The 20,529-nt window shown below is 40.7% G+C and overlaps 1 protein-coding gene across 2 annotated transcripts in view; it reads right to left on the reverse strand.

Annotated features, from left to right (window-relative positions):
* BTBD9 (BTB domain containing 9) overlaps positions 1-20,529 on the reverse strand; it is a 414,698-nt gene that overhangs the window by 103,669 nt on the left and 290,500 nt on the right. For both annotated transcript variants that reach the window (XM_030315420.1, XM_030315421.1), the window contains exon 8: positions 8,370-8,559. In XM_030315420.1, coding sequence (XP_030171280.1) covers positions 8,370-8,559 — 190 coding nt within the window. The remainder of the gene's footprint in view (positions 1-8,369; positions 8,560-20,529) is intronic.

The raw sequence follows: 20,529 nt of genomic DNA on the forward strand, positions 1-20,529 counted from the left end.
AAAGAATGTGTACTCTGGTGCTTTAGGATGAAATGTTCTGAATATATCTGTTAAGTCCATCTGGTCCAGTGTGTCATTCAAAGCCATTGTTTCTCTGTTGATTTTCTGTTTAGATGATCTGTTCATTGATGTAAAGAGGTGTTAAAGCCCCCTACTCTTATTGTACTATTATTAATTCTTTCATGTTTGTTAACTGTTTTATGTATTTGAGAGCTTCTATGTTGGGTGCATAAATATTTACAATTGTTAGATCTTGTTGGATTGTCCCCTTTATTATTATATAATGTCCTTTTTGTCTATTATTAGAGTCTTTGTTTTAAAGTCTATTTTGTCCAATGTAAGTATTGCTACTCTGGCTTTCTTTTGATATCCATTTGCATGACAGATGTTTCTCTATTTCCTTACATTTATTAAAAAAAATTTTTTTAAATGTTTATTGTTTTTGAGAGTGGGAGAGAGAGAGCATGAGCCAGGGAGGGGCAGAGAGAGAGGGAGACACAGAATCTGAAGCAGGTTCCAGGCTCTGAGCTGTCAGCACAGAACATGATGTGGGGCTCGCACCCATGAACTGTGAACTCGTGACCAGAGCCGAAGTCAGATGCTTAACCAACTGAGCCACCCAGGCACCCCTCTATTGCCTTACTTTTAATCTGTAGGTGTCATCCTAAGTCTTTTGATTGGAGCATTTAGTCCATTTACATTCAAAGTAACTACAAATATATATTTATTGCTATTTTATTACTTGTTTTGTGGTTGTTTCTGAAGATTTTCTTAGGAGTGTCTTAAAAATTTTTTTTTAATGTTTATTTATTTTTGAAGGACAGACAGAGTGTGAGTGGGGGAGGGACAGAGAGAGTGGGAGACACAGAATCTGAAGCAGGCTCCAGGCTCCAAGCTGTCAGCACAATGCCTGATGCGGGGCTCGAACTCACAAACGGCGAGATCAGGACCTGAGCTGAAGTCGGACACTCAACCAACTGAGCCACCCAGGCGCCCCTTCGAAGTGTCTTAAATAAAAATTCTGAATAATTATTAAGCATGTTTGTACATGAAATACTGGGTCAAATGGGCTGATATCGCCTATAAAAATGTCTTCTTGATGGGTTAATCTTTGAAAAGTACAAAAATTTTTCTTTTCATGTATCCAGCTATATTTTATGATGACTAGTTGTCAAGTTCTCTAATCACTCAAGAGAAATAAATGGCTGACATGTGAGGTAAATCAAACACATACACACACAGTCTCTCTCTCTCTCTCTCTCTCTCTCTCTCTCTCTCTCTCTCCTTTTTTGGGGGCATTTAACCTTTCCTGCTTTTCCGAAGAACATCCGAATTCTAGTGCCCCTCCTGTATTTTTAACATTCAACTTAGTTGCCATAGCAATACTTTCTGGTCTTGAAATACCTCTAGGATGAAACTGGCTGAGACATATTTACCTTGCCCCCAAACTCTGTTATCTGTTTCTAGGCTCGAGGATTTCTAGTCTCCTAAGCATTCACCCAGCTCAGACTCCAGTGTCTACTGGGAACCACACATACAATTTTTTATTCAACAGTTTTTCTGGGAACCAGTGTTCTGAGGTCTGAGGGTGATAAGAGAAGACTTTAGTGCAAGGCAGATAGGCTGAGAGAGAAACAACGCTTGGTAAATAAATCATGGATCAGTGAGACAAGGAAGAATTCTTTGGTTCAGGGCTGTGACAGAGATGCTCAGCATGACTGATATGAAGCAAATTTTGTAAAATATCTTTCCAATTTTGACTAGAATTATAGGCAATCTTAATCCAAGCCAGAGGAGTCATATATTTAGATGTTTGTTGTATTCCTTAAACTATAAAAAGGAAATTTCTAGCTCTCTAGGTTGCAAAGAAGGCTCTCCTGATGTAAATAGATGTACTGCTTGCCTGTGCGGCACTCAGACAGAATGAAATGGAAGCGGCATGAAACGTGTGAGGCGAGTGCCCTTACCTGTGCTAATGTGAGCACCTGACTCCGGAGCTTAATTTCAGTCATTTGCTGGAGATGCCAAATCTTTAGCAGTTTCCTCACATACACTTAGATCAGACACACTGAGCAAATATGATGTCCAATTTAGTTGATAGATAGAACTCCCTTTCGCTGCACTAACATACTATGCTGTCAGTTCAGTCAATGAGTGTTTATTGAGTACTCACAGCACAGAGTACTTGTACTAGGCACCTGGAAACCACCGCCAGGAACCCACGTCCATCTCAGTACTATAAAATCACTATCTTCAACCGGATATTAACCGTGCTCCTATGAGAGACCGAGGGCAGCACAGATGTCGAAAATACTCAAACAATTACAAAACATCTTTTGCGTAATTAGCTTCAATTCCTCTCCCCACCCTATCGACCAAGGCTTCATTTGGAACTATTAAATAGGAAAGGAAATTGAATGGTTTGTGATTCCTCTCCTTTTTCTTTTCTGTGCCTATCCTTTGGGAGGGAAGTGGATGAGCAATAGCCTGGCAGGGTGGTAAGCAGTGGGAAGAAGGGAAAATAGCAGTCGAAAAGGAGTCTCCATAATTTACAAACGGAAGAGATAATCTACAGTTGGTTGTAGCCGCACAATAATGAAAGGGCGGCTGAACTGGGCCTGGGCTTGACAGCTCCCAGAGAAAGAAAAATACACTGGGATGAATAAGGACCATAGAGGCATACCTAATTTTTTTTTTTTTTTTTTTTTTTGAGATCAACTTGCTATTGCTTCATTTTCTCTATGTTTAATAGCTGCAAGAGAGAAACTGATTCATGCTTTGGACATTCTGCACCACATTAACTTCTATAAGCGGTAGAACTTTTTTCCCTATTGTAAAATAAAAAGAGGCTCATCCCTACAGACTGAAGAGATCATGAATACCCACCAAGAACATACTTTGGGCTGGACCCATCTTGTCCTTACATATTATATTCATACAACATTTTCCAACTGAGGAACCTTAACTATTTTTGTGTCATTAACTCCTTAATCCTCACAGCACTCAGACAGACTATGGGCAGTGGCATCTACATGCACGGCGTCATCTCTGGATAGCCCACCCACAATGAGGTTTGTTAGTTAAAGCATTCGGGGCGTTTTACTTACGGCATTGCACATATCAATTACAAAACAATCATTTTCAGGCAAATGTAAAAATTGTTAATTCAATTGACTATCTTATAATTAGGGTTTCCACAAAGTGCTGTCACTGATTAGCTGAAAAAGACTGAGTGACAGGCATACGTAATACACAGCATATGTGATTCTCATACCAGCCAGAAAACAATGATAAAGATATCATGATTAGCAAGTAGAAAGATAGTAAGTCTTAAACTAAGGTGACAGAGGGACTATAAACTAAGACATTAGGTAGATTTGGTTAGTTATTATGACTTTACCCTGGTCTTTTTATGTGATCAGGCCTCTGAAGGTTTCCTGTTATTTAAATTTTAATGTTTAAAAGGGGCACGAAAATGATATAATTACTACTCAGTTACCCACACGTAAGGTACATTGCAGGCAGTTTTTTCTCTCATAGACAATGAATAACTCTGGCTGTGCCTGTACAACCTAGCAACAACAAAGCCAAGCTTCTTTACTTCCCAGTTACACTGCCTGCTCTGGCTCCTAGGAGAGAGAAAAAGAAGAGGGAGCTGGGGAGCAAGTTTCCTGTTGAGCTGTAAGGACTGGACGCCTCTGTGGTTTCTCTTCCAGGAGTTGGCTGGATAAAGGCAGGTCAGGAGCAAGGAAGGCGCTTCTGAAGGCGTGATGGCCTCCCCACCAGACCCCTCTTCTCCTCAGCCCAGAAAACTCTCCTCTCGTGGTGCTAATGAAATGCATGCAGAGATGGCTGTGTGGGTGGTGGGTGGGATGGTTTTGGGAGTTGGTGACTGAATACAGAAACCAAATGGCAACAAATCTCAGGGCTGTCGCCTCTCCAAGTCACCTCCCTCGCCTTGCCTCTTGCTCTCAGCCCCCCTCACCCTGCTCTAGTCACACTGGCCTCCTCACTGCACCTGCCACCTGGCAGACATGCTCCCTCTTGGGGCCTTGGCACTCTGTGATGCTCATCCCCTAGGTCCCCAGATGGCTTGCTCTTCCCTTTCTTCGGGCTCTGCACAGGCCTTCCCTGACCACTGCATCTAACACTGCACTGTTTCTACCTGCTAGTCCTCCCTCCTGATTGCTCCGTGGCACTTCGAAAAATCTGACATATTACAGTGTTGTTTACTGTTTATCTCCCCCTGACAAGAATGTCAGTTCTATGACAGCATCGATGTTTGTTTTCGTTATTCGATGCTCTATCCCCATGGCTGAGAACAGTGCCTGGAACACAGTAGAAGGCTCAATAAATGTTTGCTAAATGAATGAAAGAAAATGGGGGGGAGGAGGGATGGTCAGGGGTCATGTTTCACGATCAGCCTCTCCAGGATACCACAAGGTACTGGTACCAGACACACTAGCAGAATTAGGTTTCCGAGGACTGTGGTTAGGAGCAAGCATCACCAGGCAAAGAAGGCGGCTCTGCCTGCCTGCCTGCCTACAGCTAAATGCTCAGGAAAGGAAGAAATGATTTCTGAGGATGAAAACAGACAAACAAAAGACATCTCTATCCATAAAACACTTACATCCTCCCTTAGGAAAAAAGATCACAGTGATTAAGACAATTCATGTTTGAGTCCTTTGCCTTCCTAGTCACCATCCACAAAGAAACCTGAATTTTTAAAGCCAATGTACCATGTGACTGGGCTTCCTTTCCTAGAGGAAGAGTTTCCAGGATTGCCAGATCTCCTATCTCCTAGACGGGGAAAGTGTTAGTTACTCAGTTCTGTAACACTCTCCCTCTGGGTGTCGATTCAGAATCATTGAGCTTTTTCAGATACAGTGACTAGGAAAGCAAGTCAGTCATCACAAGCAATAGAAGCTGTGGGTCAAATGTCACTGACTAATCATCCTGTCATTGGTCAATTACCTACCCCCACGAAGAGGTGCCACTGATCTAGTTTCCTATCAATAAATGTCTGTCTGGGCACATTAGCAGCTGCTAACCATGGCCCGCCAAGATACCCAGCATCGTCCACAGGCATCGGTGGTTAAGAAATCCCTCTCCCTTTCTTCTTAATAATGTCACAGAAGAGGCAAATGCAGATCCTAACAACATAATGTTAGTTTCACAGAAACGTGTCTCTTTGAGTGCTCAGCCAGTTACATGGGGCTTCAATTGCATGGATTTTCTCACTGCAAAAACAATAGCTGGGCTTAAGGAAGTTTGGAGGCTGAGATAGACAATTCTACCTTTGGTTGTGTTCATGCTCATTATCGCCACTCTGAGTCATGGAAAGAAAAATTAGTTCAGGGGAACCATTTTCATTCCATGTTTAAAGAAAACCAAATAGGCACTGTTTTCTCTTGCTTTAAGCCCAGTGACACCTTTTTCTGGAGTCAGATTGAATATCTTTGATTCTCTGGGTAGAGCCAGAGGTCAAGGAGGCTTTGTCACAAAAAGAGCCTGTTTGTCTCACTCTGAGTTGTCACTTGGGCAGTGACCTCATGTGTTCCTGCTGGATCTAAAATTCTAGATCTCCTACTGCACCTGCTATAATTTCCCCTTCTACACATTTTCTCTGACAGGGATGCTTATTGTGAGTTGCCACAGGCTTTATATATCAGGTGAGGCTGTGAGGAGGCAGCAAGTAAATGATTATAATACAAATATAATCCCTATTGGAATGAATATATAGAGAATGAATGGGATCACTGAAGAAGGGGGTCTAGATCAGCCCAGGAGATGATGGGCAGTTAGGGTAGCATTCCCAAAGGAACAGAGTCTTGAAGGGGGAGTAAGAGCTGGGTAGAAAGGGGTGAGGAGAAAGCAGTGAGAGACACTAGCAATGGAACAGCACGTTCAAAGAGTTGAAGGCATAGAGGTGAGAGAGGGGTGGCATGTGCAAAACTGCAGGAAGCTGGACAGGCTAAGACGGGCTCGTGTAGGGGTGGGTGGAGAAGCGCAGGACAAGGCTGTGTAGACAGAAGCAAGTCAGATTGTTCTTAAATGCCTTCGTCTGAACTTTCTCCCGAAGGGCCGTGACCGCGTCAGATCTGGGGTGGGGAGTTGGCTGCAGGTGGGGAAGGAAGGGCCAGATGGAGGTCTGGAAGACCAGGCAGAGAGGAGAAACTACAAAGGTACAACTGCAGTGGGCGTGGGGAAGGGTGGAAGGCTTTGAGATATGTAGGAGCCAGTACTGACAGAACTGGTTGAAGAGGAGAGGTGAGGGAGAGGAGTAAATTCAGGAAGATTGCCGTACTTTTAGTGCAGTCTACGGATAGATGGGTGGTACCACTGAATGAGCTGAGGGAAATCTCAAGGTGACTTGAGCAGGGGAAGGGAGGATAACGGAATTCCATTTCCGGCGTGTCCGTGTGAGATGCATGTGTAACATTGTTGGGGGCGGAGGTGGAGTACCAGGTAAGCGGGTAGAACACAGGGAACATTACAAGAGAGTGGGAAGAGCCACTAAGCTGCCAGTTTGCTTCCATCTTCATTGGCGAGAAGACTGGTCTTCAAATTAGAAATGGCAGAACAACGTAAAAAAAGGGAAAATTGGAGCCCCAAATAGGTGAGGTGAAAGAAAGAGAGTATCTAGTCAATTTAAATGACTCCAAGTCTCCTAGCTCCGGTGAGTTACACCCCACGCCTGCTGAAAGAAATTGCAGATGTAATCTCAGAGCCACGATTGGTAATCTTCAAGAGACTGTGAAGACTATAAGGAGTGCCAGTGACCGGAGAAGGACAACTGTTCCCCAGATTTTTAAAGCGAAGAGGAATAGATTGTAACGGGAAACATTTGGGTAAGTTTCACACCATCAATGACAAAAATTCTAGAATGGCTTATTAAATAGATGGCCTATGACTGCTTTACTTCACACCCACAGCTGAGAAAAAAGGAAGGACAGGGATGTTGTTTGCTATCTGACAGAAGTTTATTTGCACTGGTAGCTTGTCCAGACTGACTGTGGCTTCTCTTCCCCCTTCCTAAGCACAAAGTGGGTTTGTCTGGTCTGCAGTGCTTCTCTATCTGTGTGAATTGCTGCCTATGTTACGCAACCTGTATGTAGCCCTTTATGAAAAGAGGTTAACAATTTAAATGAAGAAATCCACAGTCAGAATTCTCCCAGAAATCCAGCATCACTCGTCAGGAGGTCCCTGGGGACTTGGCAAGCTGCAGTAACCTCTGTGGTTATTAGCCTTAACATCAATAAACCTTTGCCTGTTAGAATCCTACTACCTTATTTTTTTGGTGCTATTTCTCTCTTTATATACGCTGACTTTACAATGAGAACAGAAAACAACAAGGCAAATGTGGTAGACAGTGATGGGGCAGGGCGGGGGGGGGGGAGGCAGTCCTGTCCCACCCACATCTCCATGTGGGTTATCATGTAAGATACCTTAACTACTGCTAAACATAAATATAAATATGTAACACAAATATGTATATATTAGTCTTTCAGAGGCCTTGTTAGAACCTTCATAAAAAAAGCAAAAAGGGCAGCCTATTCAACACCCAGATGGCTCTCTTGAACTGAAGTATATTCTCTAGGGGATATCATTAGTCTCGCGTTTTAAAATTATATGAGCCTATATGTCAAACAATGTTGGGTTAAAGTTCCTTTCTTAAAAAACAAAGCAAAACAGAACAAAACAAAATGAAAACAACCACCCCAAGCCCAGATTTTTCATTAAGAAGATTTTTTTTTTTTTTTTTTTAGTACCAGGTCTCATACTCACATTTGTTTGGTTCATATGTAAAGCCATTTATTGAAGTTGAAAATTAGTTTTGATTCTACATAACCTCTCTTGAATTATCCTCTAAGCCCCTAACCAACTCAAACAGACTTAAGAAGGAAGTGAGCCAGAGGCCTGGGTGGCTCAGTCAGTTAAGCTTCCGACTCTTGATTTTGGCTCAGGTCATGATCTCAATGTTCATAGGATTGAGCCCTGCATCTGGCTCTGAGCTGACAGTGCAGAACCTGCTTGGGATTCTCTCTCTCTCTCTTTCTCTCTCTCTCTCTGCCCCTCCCCTTCTCATGCTCTCTCTCAAAATAAATAAACATTTTTTAAAAAAGGAGGTGAGCCGTACCCAGGGAGAGCCTCTACTCTAGTCTCTCTGCAAGTCTAATCTTGGTGTATCCTCCCACCAGAAGACCCAAACAAGCACCCTGTATCTCTCTCTGTTCCCCCTTCAATATTTAGAGCACAGAACAGAAATGTATCTTCACTGAAGTTAATGGTATCATCATTGTTCTAAAACAGAATTTGCACATGTGTCTTCCATTTTAAAAGTAATGAATGAAAAGGAATCTCCTTACCGTATCGACCCGATCATGTACGGCTGTGCCAGTTGAACCACAATTGCACCACTTCCTAGCTGATGACACGTATAGCCAGAGTCCCAATCATAATTCTTGGTGTCCCCATTCAGCAAGGCATTTCGGCTCCGGCTGACTCCTTCAATCACACTGGCACAATCAGCAATTGTTGCAACATTCTCCATGGGAACTGTGAGTGCAACACAAGATTCAGCATCAAGATAAGAGAAGCCAAATATATCCTGATAGTGTGCAATGAACAAAATTAATTACAATCTCAAATCAATGATAAAAGGGAAATTAGAACATCTTGATTATCTCAAGACATGAACACACTTTCCATGCCAAATAGCTTCAAGACAAAAAGTTGAACCTAAGATTGGAACAAACCAAACAGCATGTAATAATTAACCCTGAAGTATTTTACTATAAAGAAATATGATACTGCATAAAACACAGAATGGATAAATACATTTGAAAATATTACTATAATAGGAAACTACACAGTAATTGACCTCAGTGAACTATAGCTATATACAAATAGATGAATCAAAAACCATAATGTTGCTTCATAAAAAAACGTGACTTCTAAAAAAACTAAAAACTCAAAAAACAAAACACATAATGTCAAGTGAAAAAAGCGAGGCACAAGAAAAACACAGAATATGAGTTCATTTATACAGTTTTCTAAAAAGGCAAAACTAGAAATACACTTTGTTTAGGATGGAGATATATATATATATATATATATATATATATACATACACACACACACACACACACATAAAACTAAAAAGGAAATCCAGGGAATTATTATATCAAACTCAGTATAATGTGTCTGGGAACGGGGGATGAAATCTTGCAGGGCGTCCTACCAGTGGGTCCAAACATTAATTGATTTCATTTCCAAGATGAAATCTTGGAGGGGCTTCAAAAGTACTGGTCTTGTTGTGTTCTTAAGCTAGGTGGTGGTGAATACACAGGCACTTGTTTTATTAGTATACTCTAAACTGTAGATATTTATTGCACTTGGTAAATATAATAAATTTGTTTGGAGAAACATGATATAATAGATTGTTTTAAAATTCATAAAGCAGGAAGATGATCTAGGAAATGGTACCAATACCTTTTCAGAATACACAGCTGCCCTCAGCCAGGACTCGTTTCCCTTTTTTGTTTGTTTACTATTCTGAACATTTCAACACATAATGCTCTTCTCTTTGTTCATGAACTGCTATATTTTGAACCAGCTCTGTTTTGATTTTGAGTCTCTCTCTACTTCAAATCCATACCAATCTGCTCACTTATAAAAGTAAAGGGCTTCCACAAAATGACAGCTGTCTAAAAATGAAATATGGGGAACCTGGCTGGCTCAATTGGTGGAGCATGTGACTCTTGATCTCAGGGTTATGAGAGCCCCATGTTGGGTGTAGAGATTACTTAAAAAACCCACAAAACCTAAAATAAGAAAGGAAGGAAGGAAGGAAGGAAGGGAGAAAAGAAGGAAAGAAAGAAAGAAAGAGAAAGAAAGAAAGAAAGAAAGAAAGAAAAGAAAAGAAAAGAAAAGAAAAGAAAAGAAAAGAAAAGAAAAGAAAAGAAAAGAAAGAAAGATGGATATAGATTCTCTGAGACGAGTACGATAAAAGGTCAGGGCCTTTTAAGTCCCCCTGGGACCTTTTCTGTGCATTTACTAGTGTTGGGGTTTTAATGTAATTTATTATTTAAACCAAATCTACAATTAAACCCAGCTACTTACATTCAAGGTCTGTAACTTACTTTATTTACATAATTTAAAAATAGGTTAGCAAAAAGACAATTTTTCATTAGATATATACTATACTTTTCAGTATATTACATACTCTCTGAAGAGAGAGGGTAAGCAGTAGACTACCACCATACCAAAACGTTCTACCTTTATAATGATGTAGAGTAAATAATCTTAAACATACATTCTGCACGATGCATTGCATTTATTTTCCAAAGTTGGGCATGCCTGACTTGAGTCCTCATCTTACACAGCTTCACTAATTGCTTTGTTTTCTGCAGAGGAAGCCATCCACAGATTAAAAAAGGGAGAAGGGAAAGGAGGAAGGGAGAGAGGATGAATTTTTGGTGATAAATCCCTTGACTATCAAGCTTAACTCCAAAGCAACAAGCAAAAACACTCTAAGCAACAAGAAATAACCTCTGAGTACAGTTTCCTGGCAGAGAAGGAGGGGGCTCCGAAAGAAGTTCCCTGTGACTTTGGAAAGACAAGAAAGGACTGTATTTGGAGGCTAAGTCATGGTACCTCTATCTCATGGAAAAGGGGAAGTATTGCGTGATTTGGAAGGCAGAACTTAAGGAAGTGGCAGAAGATGCACAGTAATTGAGTTGAGACATAAAATAATACTGTAGTCTGAGGCACCTGGGTGGCTCAGTCTGTTAAGCATCCGACTTTGGCTCAGGTCATGATCTCACGGTTTGTGAGTTCGAGCCCCATGTCAGGCTCTGTGCTAACAGCTCAGAGCCTGGAGCCTGCTTCGGATTCTGTGTCTCCCTCTTTCTCTGTTCCTCCCATGCTCATGCTCTGTCTCTGTCTCTCAATAATAAATAAACGTTAAAAAAATTAAAATAATACTGCAGTCATAGCTTAGGCTGCAGTAACAGCCCCCATTCTCCCTTTCCACAGCACATGTTTATTTTTTGTGTTCCCTGTGAATACACAGTATTCATACATTGTATCACACAAGGATCCAAGTGACAGAGGCTTTGTATTGCTATGGGTTTTCTCAGTTACAGCAGCAATGAGAAGTGACCTGTGTCCTGGTTCTTAAGACTCTTCCTTCAAAGTAACACACGTCACCTTTGTCACATTTGGTTGACCAAGGCAAGTCACAGGACTTTACCTAACTTCAAAGGGGGTGGGAAAAGTACAACCCTGCTGTGTGCCCAGGAGAAGAAAGGGGAATGCTTGGGGAATAGTATTAACTTTTAGCACAAACACTAAACCAGGATGAAGGAACTTTCAACTGAAAGATAAATCTAGTCAATTTATGTAAAGTATATGGCATATTTCAATGCATAAACATACCAAAATGTATTTATCTAGTCTCCGCAAAGGGACATTTAGATTGTTACCACCACTTTCTTGGCGATCACAAAGGTGTCTTCTTGTGTACATGGCTAAGAGTTTCTTAAAGGAATACATAAGATATTGTGCAGCTCATGGCTATGAGTTACCTTCAATTTTCCTGGATATTGCCCAAATGAGTCACCAAAGTGGTTGTAAAAATGTACACTCTCAACTCATTGCACCACATCCTTATCAGCTCTTGGTGATGTCAGACAGATGAGTGTGACATATCTCAATGTGGTTTTAGTTTTTCATTTTTTTTGTTTGATGAAGTTGAACTTATTTTTTTCTTTTTTCCTTTCTGTAAACTACCTATCTTATCTTTTGTCTATTTTTCCGTTGTCTTTCTAATTGATTGCAGGGTGCCAGTCTTCTGTTGGTTAATGTTTTGAGATGAAATATTCATCTTTTCCTTTAAGATTGGTACCTTTCTTGTTTATATATTCTTTCCTACCCTCATTTTATAAAGATATTTTCCTGTATTTTATTCTACAAGTTCTCAAATTTTGCTTTTCACATACTTATTTTTGGTTACCGTAACACAGAAAATCTACTTTCATTTTTTACTCATAAGTTTAGCTAATTTCCCTACCACCATTTAATGAACTCTTCCTCCCACTGATTTATGAGACTTCAGTCACATACAAAGTTTTCATATATACTGATGTCTCTTCTTAAGATCTGTGCTATGTTTCACTGATTTGACTAGCCTTGTGTCTTTACCATGCTGTTTTAACTACTGGGATTTTACAGTAATCTTCAAATCTGATACAGTGAACACCTCTGTTCTCTCTCCTTCCCCCTTTACTTTTCCTTTTTCCTCCAAATTGTCTTAGATATTCTTGGCCTTTTTAGAAAAAATTTTCATTTTACCCACTCTTTCAAATATAGTGGCATAAAATTTTTCAGAATGCTTCCTTTTTCATTCCAAATATCTGTATTTGTACCTCTTCTTTCAGTCCTATATAGGCTTGTCTACTTATTAGCGTTTTCAAAGGACCAACTTTTGGTTTTGTTGATTCTTTGTTTCCTATTTCACTAAATTCTGCTCTTCTTTTTATTATTTCTTCTTCAACTCCTTTTAAATTACTGTTTTGTTTTCCAACTACTTGAAGTGAATACTCAACTCATTAACCTTTCCTCTTTTCATACAGTCAAAACTTATTTACCCACACTTACCAATTTATTCACCATTACTGTTTTTTACATCCTCCTTTCTTCTTGGCCCACCTTCCTTCTTTCTAAGACATGTCCACTAGCATTCAGCAAAGTCTCTGTTTGAAAGTGCATTTTGCCACCACTCTTGGAAAATAGGTTAATTAGTATGGAACTCTAGTTAAAAGCTGTTTCTCCCCAGCACTTTGATGGTATTATTCCATAGTCTTGTGACTTTTACTGTTATGTCTGCTAAAGTCTGCTATCCCCCTAACTGTTGTAATTGTTTTTGTCTACAGTTAATTTTAAGATTTTCTTTTTGGTTTTGGTGTTTGGCAATTTAACTGAGTTGTACCTAGACGTAGGTTACATTTATCCTTCTCAGGACTGAATAAGAGCAGTTATGGCTTTTATTAAGTCTGGAAAATTTTGGCCATTATTTCCCTGAATGTCAATTCTCTCTCCTTTTCTGTTTTGTTGTTGCTGTTGTGCTTCTCAAATCCCTACTGGACCTCTGTGGGAAATTTTCATTCTTTCCTCCATGTTTCTCAACCTTTCTTTTATTTTTTCCCCCTTTGTACCCCTTTCTGAAGCATTCTGGGTAATTTCTTAAAATTACTATTTGTGTTCACTAATTCTTTCGGTGTGTCTAATCTGCTGTTTAACCTGTTCACCAAGTTAGTGAAATTTCACTATTAAACAAAAACTACAGTTTTAAAAATAAATGAACTAGAGCTATGTGTACCAACAAGGGTCAGTCTCACAAAGAAAGTTGGTTAAGGAAAGAGCTAAATCAAAAAACAAAACAAAATACTGAGTATGATTCTACTTCTGTTGTTTAATGATACACACTTAGGTGGTGAGATCAGAAAGCAAATCTAGGGAACAGTAAACACTGAAATCAAGAAGAGTGGAGAAGCACGAGTGGGGGGTGGGGAGGGACACACACAGGGCTTTAGAGGTTTGGCAGTATTCTATTCAGCATAGTGGTCAGCATGTGAGTATTCCTACCCCCCAGACTTCACATATATGTTCTTTATATTCTTTTGCACATATGGAATATTGTTTGTTTTCCAAGTTTCACACATTTAAACACTGTTTTTTAAACACACAGACACATCTCAACATACACACACAGAGATAAACTGTATTAGTGAAATCTACCCCAAGTCCCAAATTTCCTTTTAAGAAACAGCTTTTGCTAGAACTCTACTGGCAACTTGATAAGCAACTGTATCTACCGGTAAGGTACAAAATCAAAAGATTACTACTTTTCTTAATTCTCACTCCTATTTTTTGATAACGAGTCAAATTAACAACATAATGACCAAATTATACTAAATGATCAAAAGAAGAGAAGAACGGGGACCTAGGCACAAACCCAGAGGATAATGACATTTTATAGGCAACCAAGATGAGACCATCATTCCAGCACTGTGCCGATTCTTAACATTCTGACCAGTATGCCGATCCCATCTAAGGGGACAATTGGAGAATTAAAATGTGAGTTTCATAAGGCAGGGGCTTTTCTTGTTTTCATTGCTCAAGTCCCAACTGCTAAGAAGCAGGGCTGGCTGAGCATACATAGTAGGTGTTAGATAAATATTTGCTGAATGAATGAATCAGAGACAGAAAAAAAAAAAAAAGGATGCTTATGCAAGTTGTGGCGCTTAACCTTGCTTAACATAGTTCCTCACCAAAAGCTAGAAAATCTCAAAGTTACTGAATAAAGCAGGAAAAAAAAATGCTTTCTTGGTGAAAGTTTTCTTAGAAAAGTAAAGTATGATCAATTTTTGGGTCCTGACCCAAACATTAAAAAGAAAGTAAATATGGTCAGTGTGGAAGAGCTGCTGTGTAAGCATTCCACACGCCTTCAACCCTCTTGACTTCTCCTTCCCTAAAAGTTCACCCCACATACAGAAAGCATGGTCGCTCATGGTAGACAAAAATACCTTCTGGCGGAGAAACCATTCTGTGGAGAGGAGGAACGTACGTGACAGTGTGGCTTTTACAAAATAGAAAAGCTCTTTTATGCCTGCAGAGAGTGCTATCTGCTTTAGTTACACTACAGGAATCCTTCCAGAAGAGGTCTGTCCTGAAAGTCACTTCTGGGCCCACTAACACATAGAGACCATGTTTTCCATGTCAGCAGAAAGTAATTCTGTTAAGTTCCTCTTCCTAGAAACACAAACTTCGGCCTGCCTAGTTGAACGGTCTCAATAATTACTCAACGGTTGGAATAAATTTTGTGGTCTTTTTTTACTGGGAAAAATTAGAGAGTGATTCTGCCTGCAAAGCACAGAAGGTGCCATTACTGTTTTTCTTCTTCGTAGGGGCCAAGCCACCCCCCGTTTGAATGTTCATTACCATCTTTCATAATGCGTCTGATAAATTTATTAAAAACACCATCTGGATGGGACTTGGCTTTGTGCTGTATTTCCAGTCTTCCAGTTTCCTCTCTTGTCCCCCTGGAATTTCTGCCCCAATTTGTGTCACTTTGTTTACAAAACCATACTGCCAAAATCCAGCATCTTGTGTCTGTCTCTTTCTGTTTTTCCTTCACCATCCTTCGGCAGCAGTGGTGGCCAACAGCTTGCCAGTAAATTTAATTCAGGAGTAATAAATTTTTTAAAAGGCAGTATTACTTCACTGGGACATGACCTGAGGGCCACCTGTACCAGCTCCATTTAAAGATAAGACTGACGTGTTAGTTAACTGTCTCCAGAGATCACCTTTGAGAGGTGAGGGAAAAAACCCACTTGAGGCAGATTTTTAAAAATGAAAGAACATGTGGCACTTACAGAGGACCGTCATCCTCACAAACCATACCTGTGTTAGGCTTTATTCAATGTTTCCCTGGCTGTTTTTATTACAAACTGTTTTCTAATGGCACAGTGACTCATGATTCTTCTCCACTGCTAAGATTTTCACAAAGAATTTCTTTCAAAAAGACTACTAAGGTTATTAGCTTAAGATCACACCTAGATATTCCCCTACAGACCAAAACTTTTTATTTTTACTTTTTTAAGTTTATTTATTTAAACTTAAAGAGACAGTGTGCTTGTGAGTGGGGGGAGGGGCAGAGAGAGAGGGAGAGAGGGAATCCCAAGCAGGCTCCGTGCTAGCAGAACAGAATCAGATGTGGGGCTCAATCCCACGACCGCAAGATCATGACCTGAGCCCATATCAAGAGTCGGAGGCTTAACCAGCTAAGCCACCTGGGTGCCTCCCAAAACTTTTTTATAAAAAAAAAGGGGCTCACCCGAGGCTCCTACCCGCAGGCCTATACTGCAACTTTGCAGAGCATGCAAACTCCCAACCGGATTGCAATCCAACCTTTGGTCCAGTTTTTCAAAGGAGAAAATACCCGCAGCTGTTACATCTTAACAGCTGTAAAAGAACAATAGCTAATTAGAGCACAAGCCCATCATTCTTGGAAACTATCAAAAAGCTACAAAAATCTATTCTACACACTGGCACTAAGTTACATTAATTCCTGGTTTTTATCTATCAGGTTAAAAAAATCACTTTTCAATCATATGTTACATCAATCGTATCACTGAAGAAGAACCATTGATCATTTAGGGCATGCAACGTTTAAACTTTTTTCCCCAAATTTCCCCCAGTTCCCAATTCCGTGAGAAGACTGCTTCCTAACACAATTGCAAAGGATTTGGACAGGATCACTTCTCCGCACTCACAGGGGAAGCCCAGGAGAAGAAAATAGACCACGCCTTTTGAATGCTGGACCACCCCCGCCCCCCCCCCCACACCTTCCTCTGTGTCTCTTTCCTTTTCTCTTTGCTTTTCACTCTCCTCTGTTTGAGTTAGTATGAATCTGCATGCTCCCATCATTCCCGTCTAGCTCCACTTCCGGATGTTATCAAAGTTGCCCAAATCACACCATCTCCTGAGACTGTAAGGGTTCTGACAGTCATGCTGGGCTCTACTTGGCCAGTGAAAGGAGGAGGTAATACTTTTCCAAAGTTCAAATGTGCCCCCCTTCCCCCTTCCCCAAACATATGCAAACTATGTAAGGCCATAGCTCCAAACACTTCAGAGGGAAGGTGAGAAATCAGAGGTGGTTATCCCCAGGGCCAAGGTGAGGTGGGTGGGGCCAGTGGATCTCAAAGGTACAACTCACTAGGATCAGTGAATTCTCTCTCATACTGGGGCCTTTGAAGGAAAGCATGGTCCAGAACTAACTGTTTAAGAGGTTTACTCTCTTAGGTGTAGCTTGAATGCTGGAGGTTTTAGCTGTGAAAATCTTCAATGCAAAAAGACCTTAAAGAATCAAGCATCAGATGTTACACAGCAGTAACCACTGCAGTGTATCAAAGAGGGATTCACTCTGTAGGCGAGGCCTTGAAATTTAGGACAAAGGCATTTCCAGGTGTAAGAAAAAAGATATCCCAAACATCCAACTATGTGTTTGAACTAATAGGCAATATCTCATTGGGGTGACTTTTTCTTTTCTCTGGACATAATCTATTAGAAAAAGAGCCTCTACATCTGCCCCTACATCAGGACAAGTGATTCAAGCTCATATAGGGGGAAATACCTAACATAACAAAGAGTCGCTGAAACTGGTTTTGAAATTTTTGGAAACTCTCAAAAAAATCACAAAATTATAACGTAAAAGGCATTTTTTTCTATGAGTGGTATCGTAAGTTTTACATGGATTTAGTTTTCCTTATGTCCTAAAAGATGATGATATCAACAGAATTATTTTTGTTCCCCACCACTGGTTAAAAGGTCTTATCAAGCCACAACAATTTTACTGACTCAAGATCAGAGCTGTTACTATAGCTAGGGGGAGTATTTCTCATTCATGCTGGGCATAGAACAAAGGATGTGCAAAAGGTTTTTAAAAGCCCCACGAAAGAAGTAATGGTTTGCTCAATACTTACTTTTTAAAATTTTTTAATGTTTCTTTATTTTTGAGAGAGAGAGAGAGAGAAAGAGAGAGAGAGAGAGAGAGAGAGAGAGAGTGTGTGTGTGTGTGTGTGTGTGTGTGTGTGTGTGTGTGTGAGACAGCAGGGGAGGGAGAGAGGGAGACAGAATCCGAAGCAGGCTCCAGGCTCTGGGCTGTCAGCACAGAGCCCAACACAGGGCTCAAACTCACAAACCATGAGATCATGACCTGAGCGGAAGCAGGAGGCTCAACTGACTGAGTCACCCAGGCGCCCTGCTCAATACTTTTTTGTAAGGAGATTTTTTTTTTAAAAGTTCCTTTAATCAAGCAGTGGCTTTCTTTTTATATAAGCTGAAGGATGCATCTGGTTCACACTTTAACAATTTTCAATCAGAATGATTCTGGGATCATGGATGACTCTTGAGTTTTAAGATCCTGAATATTTCCTTAAAATGCATCAATAACTATAAAATTTGAGTTTTTACTCAAAGTAGTGTCAGTAGTGAGGCATCCCAAACATTAAGTGGAGCCCTGTACATTGTACAGAAAATGTCCTGATCGGATCTGTGACAAGTATGTTCCTACAACTCTGCTTTGGCAGAATCTTCCTGCCACACCTTTTGGAGGCAGACAGAAAAAGGTTGGAGATAATGCCAAATTCTCACATGTTTTAGCTCCCACAAACCATCCTGGACTGAGTTATGTGAGAAGGAAAAGAATCTCTGAGAATCTCAAGGGAGCAAGACTGGAATTTAGAAGAAACAGATAGGTAAAGGTGAGTCTCAACTTCTGAATACTGGGCTCTCAGAATTAAGACTCTGTAGTCAGACCACACAGGATGACTGAGGGAAAAATCCTGCCTCCTGGGCACTCTCCCAGTTTTAGTCTGAGGGACCACCCAGGGCTGTGGGGGAATGGAGCAGTCCCCCTGGGTGAGGCACAAGTGATGCCTCCTAACTGATGAACTTGGGGTCCCTGGGAGAATCTGGCTACCTGGCTTCAAAGACTGACAATCAGAGTCTTCCAAGTGACCTGGAACAACTCTATTCATACCTCTAAGTAGTTCTCAGGAAAGAAAAAAAAAAGCCTCAGCAAAACCTACAATGTATACTACCTTCTGGAGGCCAAAGTTAATCCAGATTGAGGAAACACAATCATGCTGCATTTTCCAGTAGACTTACAGTGTGTGATGAAAAAAGTCTTGTCTAAAATACAATAAAAAAGTAATTTAAAGAGAGCCTTTTGCTACTATTTTCGATTATTCTTTCAATGGTTTACACTTAGTGCTTTGGGAAATGAAAAATGGGTGCAAGTATTTTTAAATGAACTTTATTATGAATATTGTCAAACCCGCCTAATAAGAAACATCTCATTTTTGGGTTCTAGCTTTCTTCATATCATATCTACACACTTTAATTCTGAGAGGGGAAATGCTACTCTCCCCTTCCCGCCTTCAGCTCTGACATCCAATGGACCAGGCCATGGACTGAATGCAGGCACCCAAAGAACTACCCTGAGTTCCGGGGATGGTTTCTTAGGCTATCTTGAGGAGGCCATTTAACTGCTCTGGGACTGAGTTTCTTTCCTTAGTGAATAATCCCTTCTTCTCTCTACCTTCTTATGAATATTGACAGAAAAAATTAGATGTTTACAAAAGCACCTTGAGACCAAAAAAGCACAAGACCCAGGACTGGTACTTTCTTAGCCATGAAAGAGTCAGGGTTTTGGCCATGTGGTATGGGTAGGTGGGACCAGCATTTCAGAAATCTCGGTATCATACAAGAGGGGAGACTCTTTTTCCCACGAGGTACCCTATAATTGCAAAAGGACAGGGTGCAAGGGAAGGAAGAACCAATAACAATTCTACTGACCTGCAAAAACTATTAGCACCTGCTAGTGTAATATGCAGCTGGCAGTTTCAGAATAACCAAGAAAGCAGTTCCTTCTGGTCGATATTTGCTGGGGACAGCAATTTCTGACCTACTGAATCAGATCAAGATCGTCTGAGTCATTAGACCAAAGAAGCCTCTTTGTGCTAACGGTACAGTGGCTGGGGGTCTCTTTTCATTAAACTAAGGGGTCTGCCTGAAGCCTGTCTTCTAGAAGAGTCACTGCTTTGAGGTTTCATGAACTATCACAACTGAGTGAGCAAAATCAAAACACATTAAAAATATTGCAGACACAAATGGGCATATCATTTACCAGTGAGGCAGGCAGTGGTAAATGCCATGTGGCTGCCCTACTCTTCTTGGGGGAAGGCAGGAGGGGGCACAAGGAGAGAGGGGAGGAAGAGGGAGAGTAAAGGTTCCCTACAGTATTTAGATGGTCTTCAAATGTTCATAATTTCCTTAGGGTGTGCTCGTTGCCAGGTTGACAGATGTTGCTGGAAAAACCTGTACTATTCTGAAGAAAGGCTAACCTTTCAAGAGTGGGAGCGGGGGAGGGAGAGAGCCCACGTATTCCAGTGAAGAGATGACATTAAACCGGACAGCAAACCACCCTGAGCCTGCTGGATCTTTGAAAGGCTGTGTGATAACACTGCCAAAGAGAACTGTCCTGGGAGAAATCTCATTTCACCGTGGCCTTCCCTGCCATGAGTTTAAATTAGTTTTTAAAACTAAATATTAGAATGCCCTAGACAAGTAACTGATTATTAATTATTGCTTTTTTAAACTGCCCTGACTCTGAGTGGTAACACTCCCCTAAGAGAAGTCATGGATAAGCCATTTTATACTCTCTCCTAAGCGTTTGTCCACTTTCTTTTTTCATTCTTTCTTCCTTGCTTTCCTTTATGCATAAAAAGAAATGGGTTCCTCAAAGCAAACTGCCAATGATGTTAAACAGACACCCAACTGGGTGCAAGCTTACATGCTTCCTCTGCTGGCTTGGCTCTTGACATTTCCTAAAGAAAGCCTCCCAACTGAAGATCAAGTATGTTGAAGGCTAATTTATGGGACAAAAAGCCCTAGTCGTTT

This window comes from Lynx canadensis, chromosome B2 (assembly GCF_007474595.2).
Source record: "Lynx canadensis isolate LIC74 chromosome B2, mLynCan4.pri.v2, whole genome shotgun sequence".
Lineage (NCBI taxonomy): Eukaryota > Metazoa > Chordata > Mammalia > Carnivora > Felidae > Lynx > Lynx canadensis.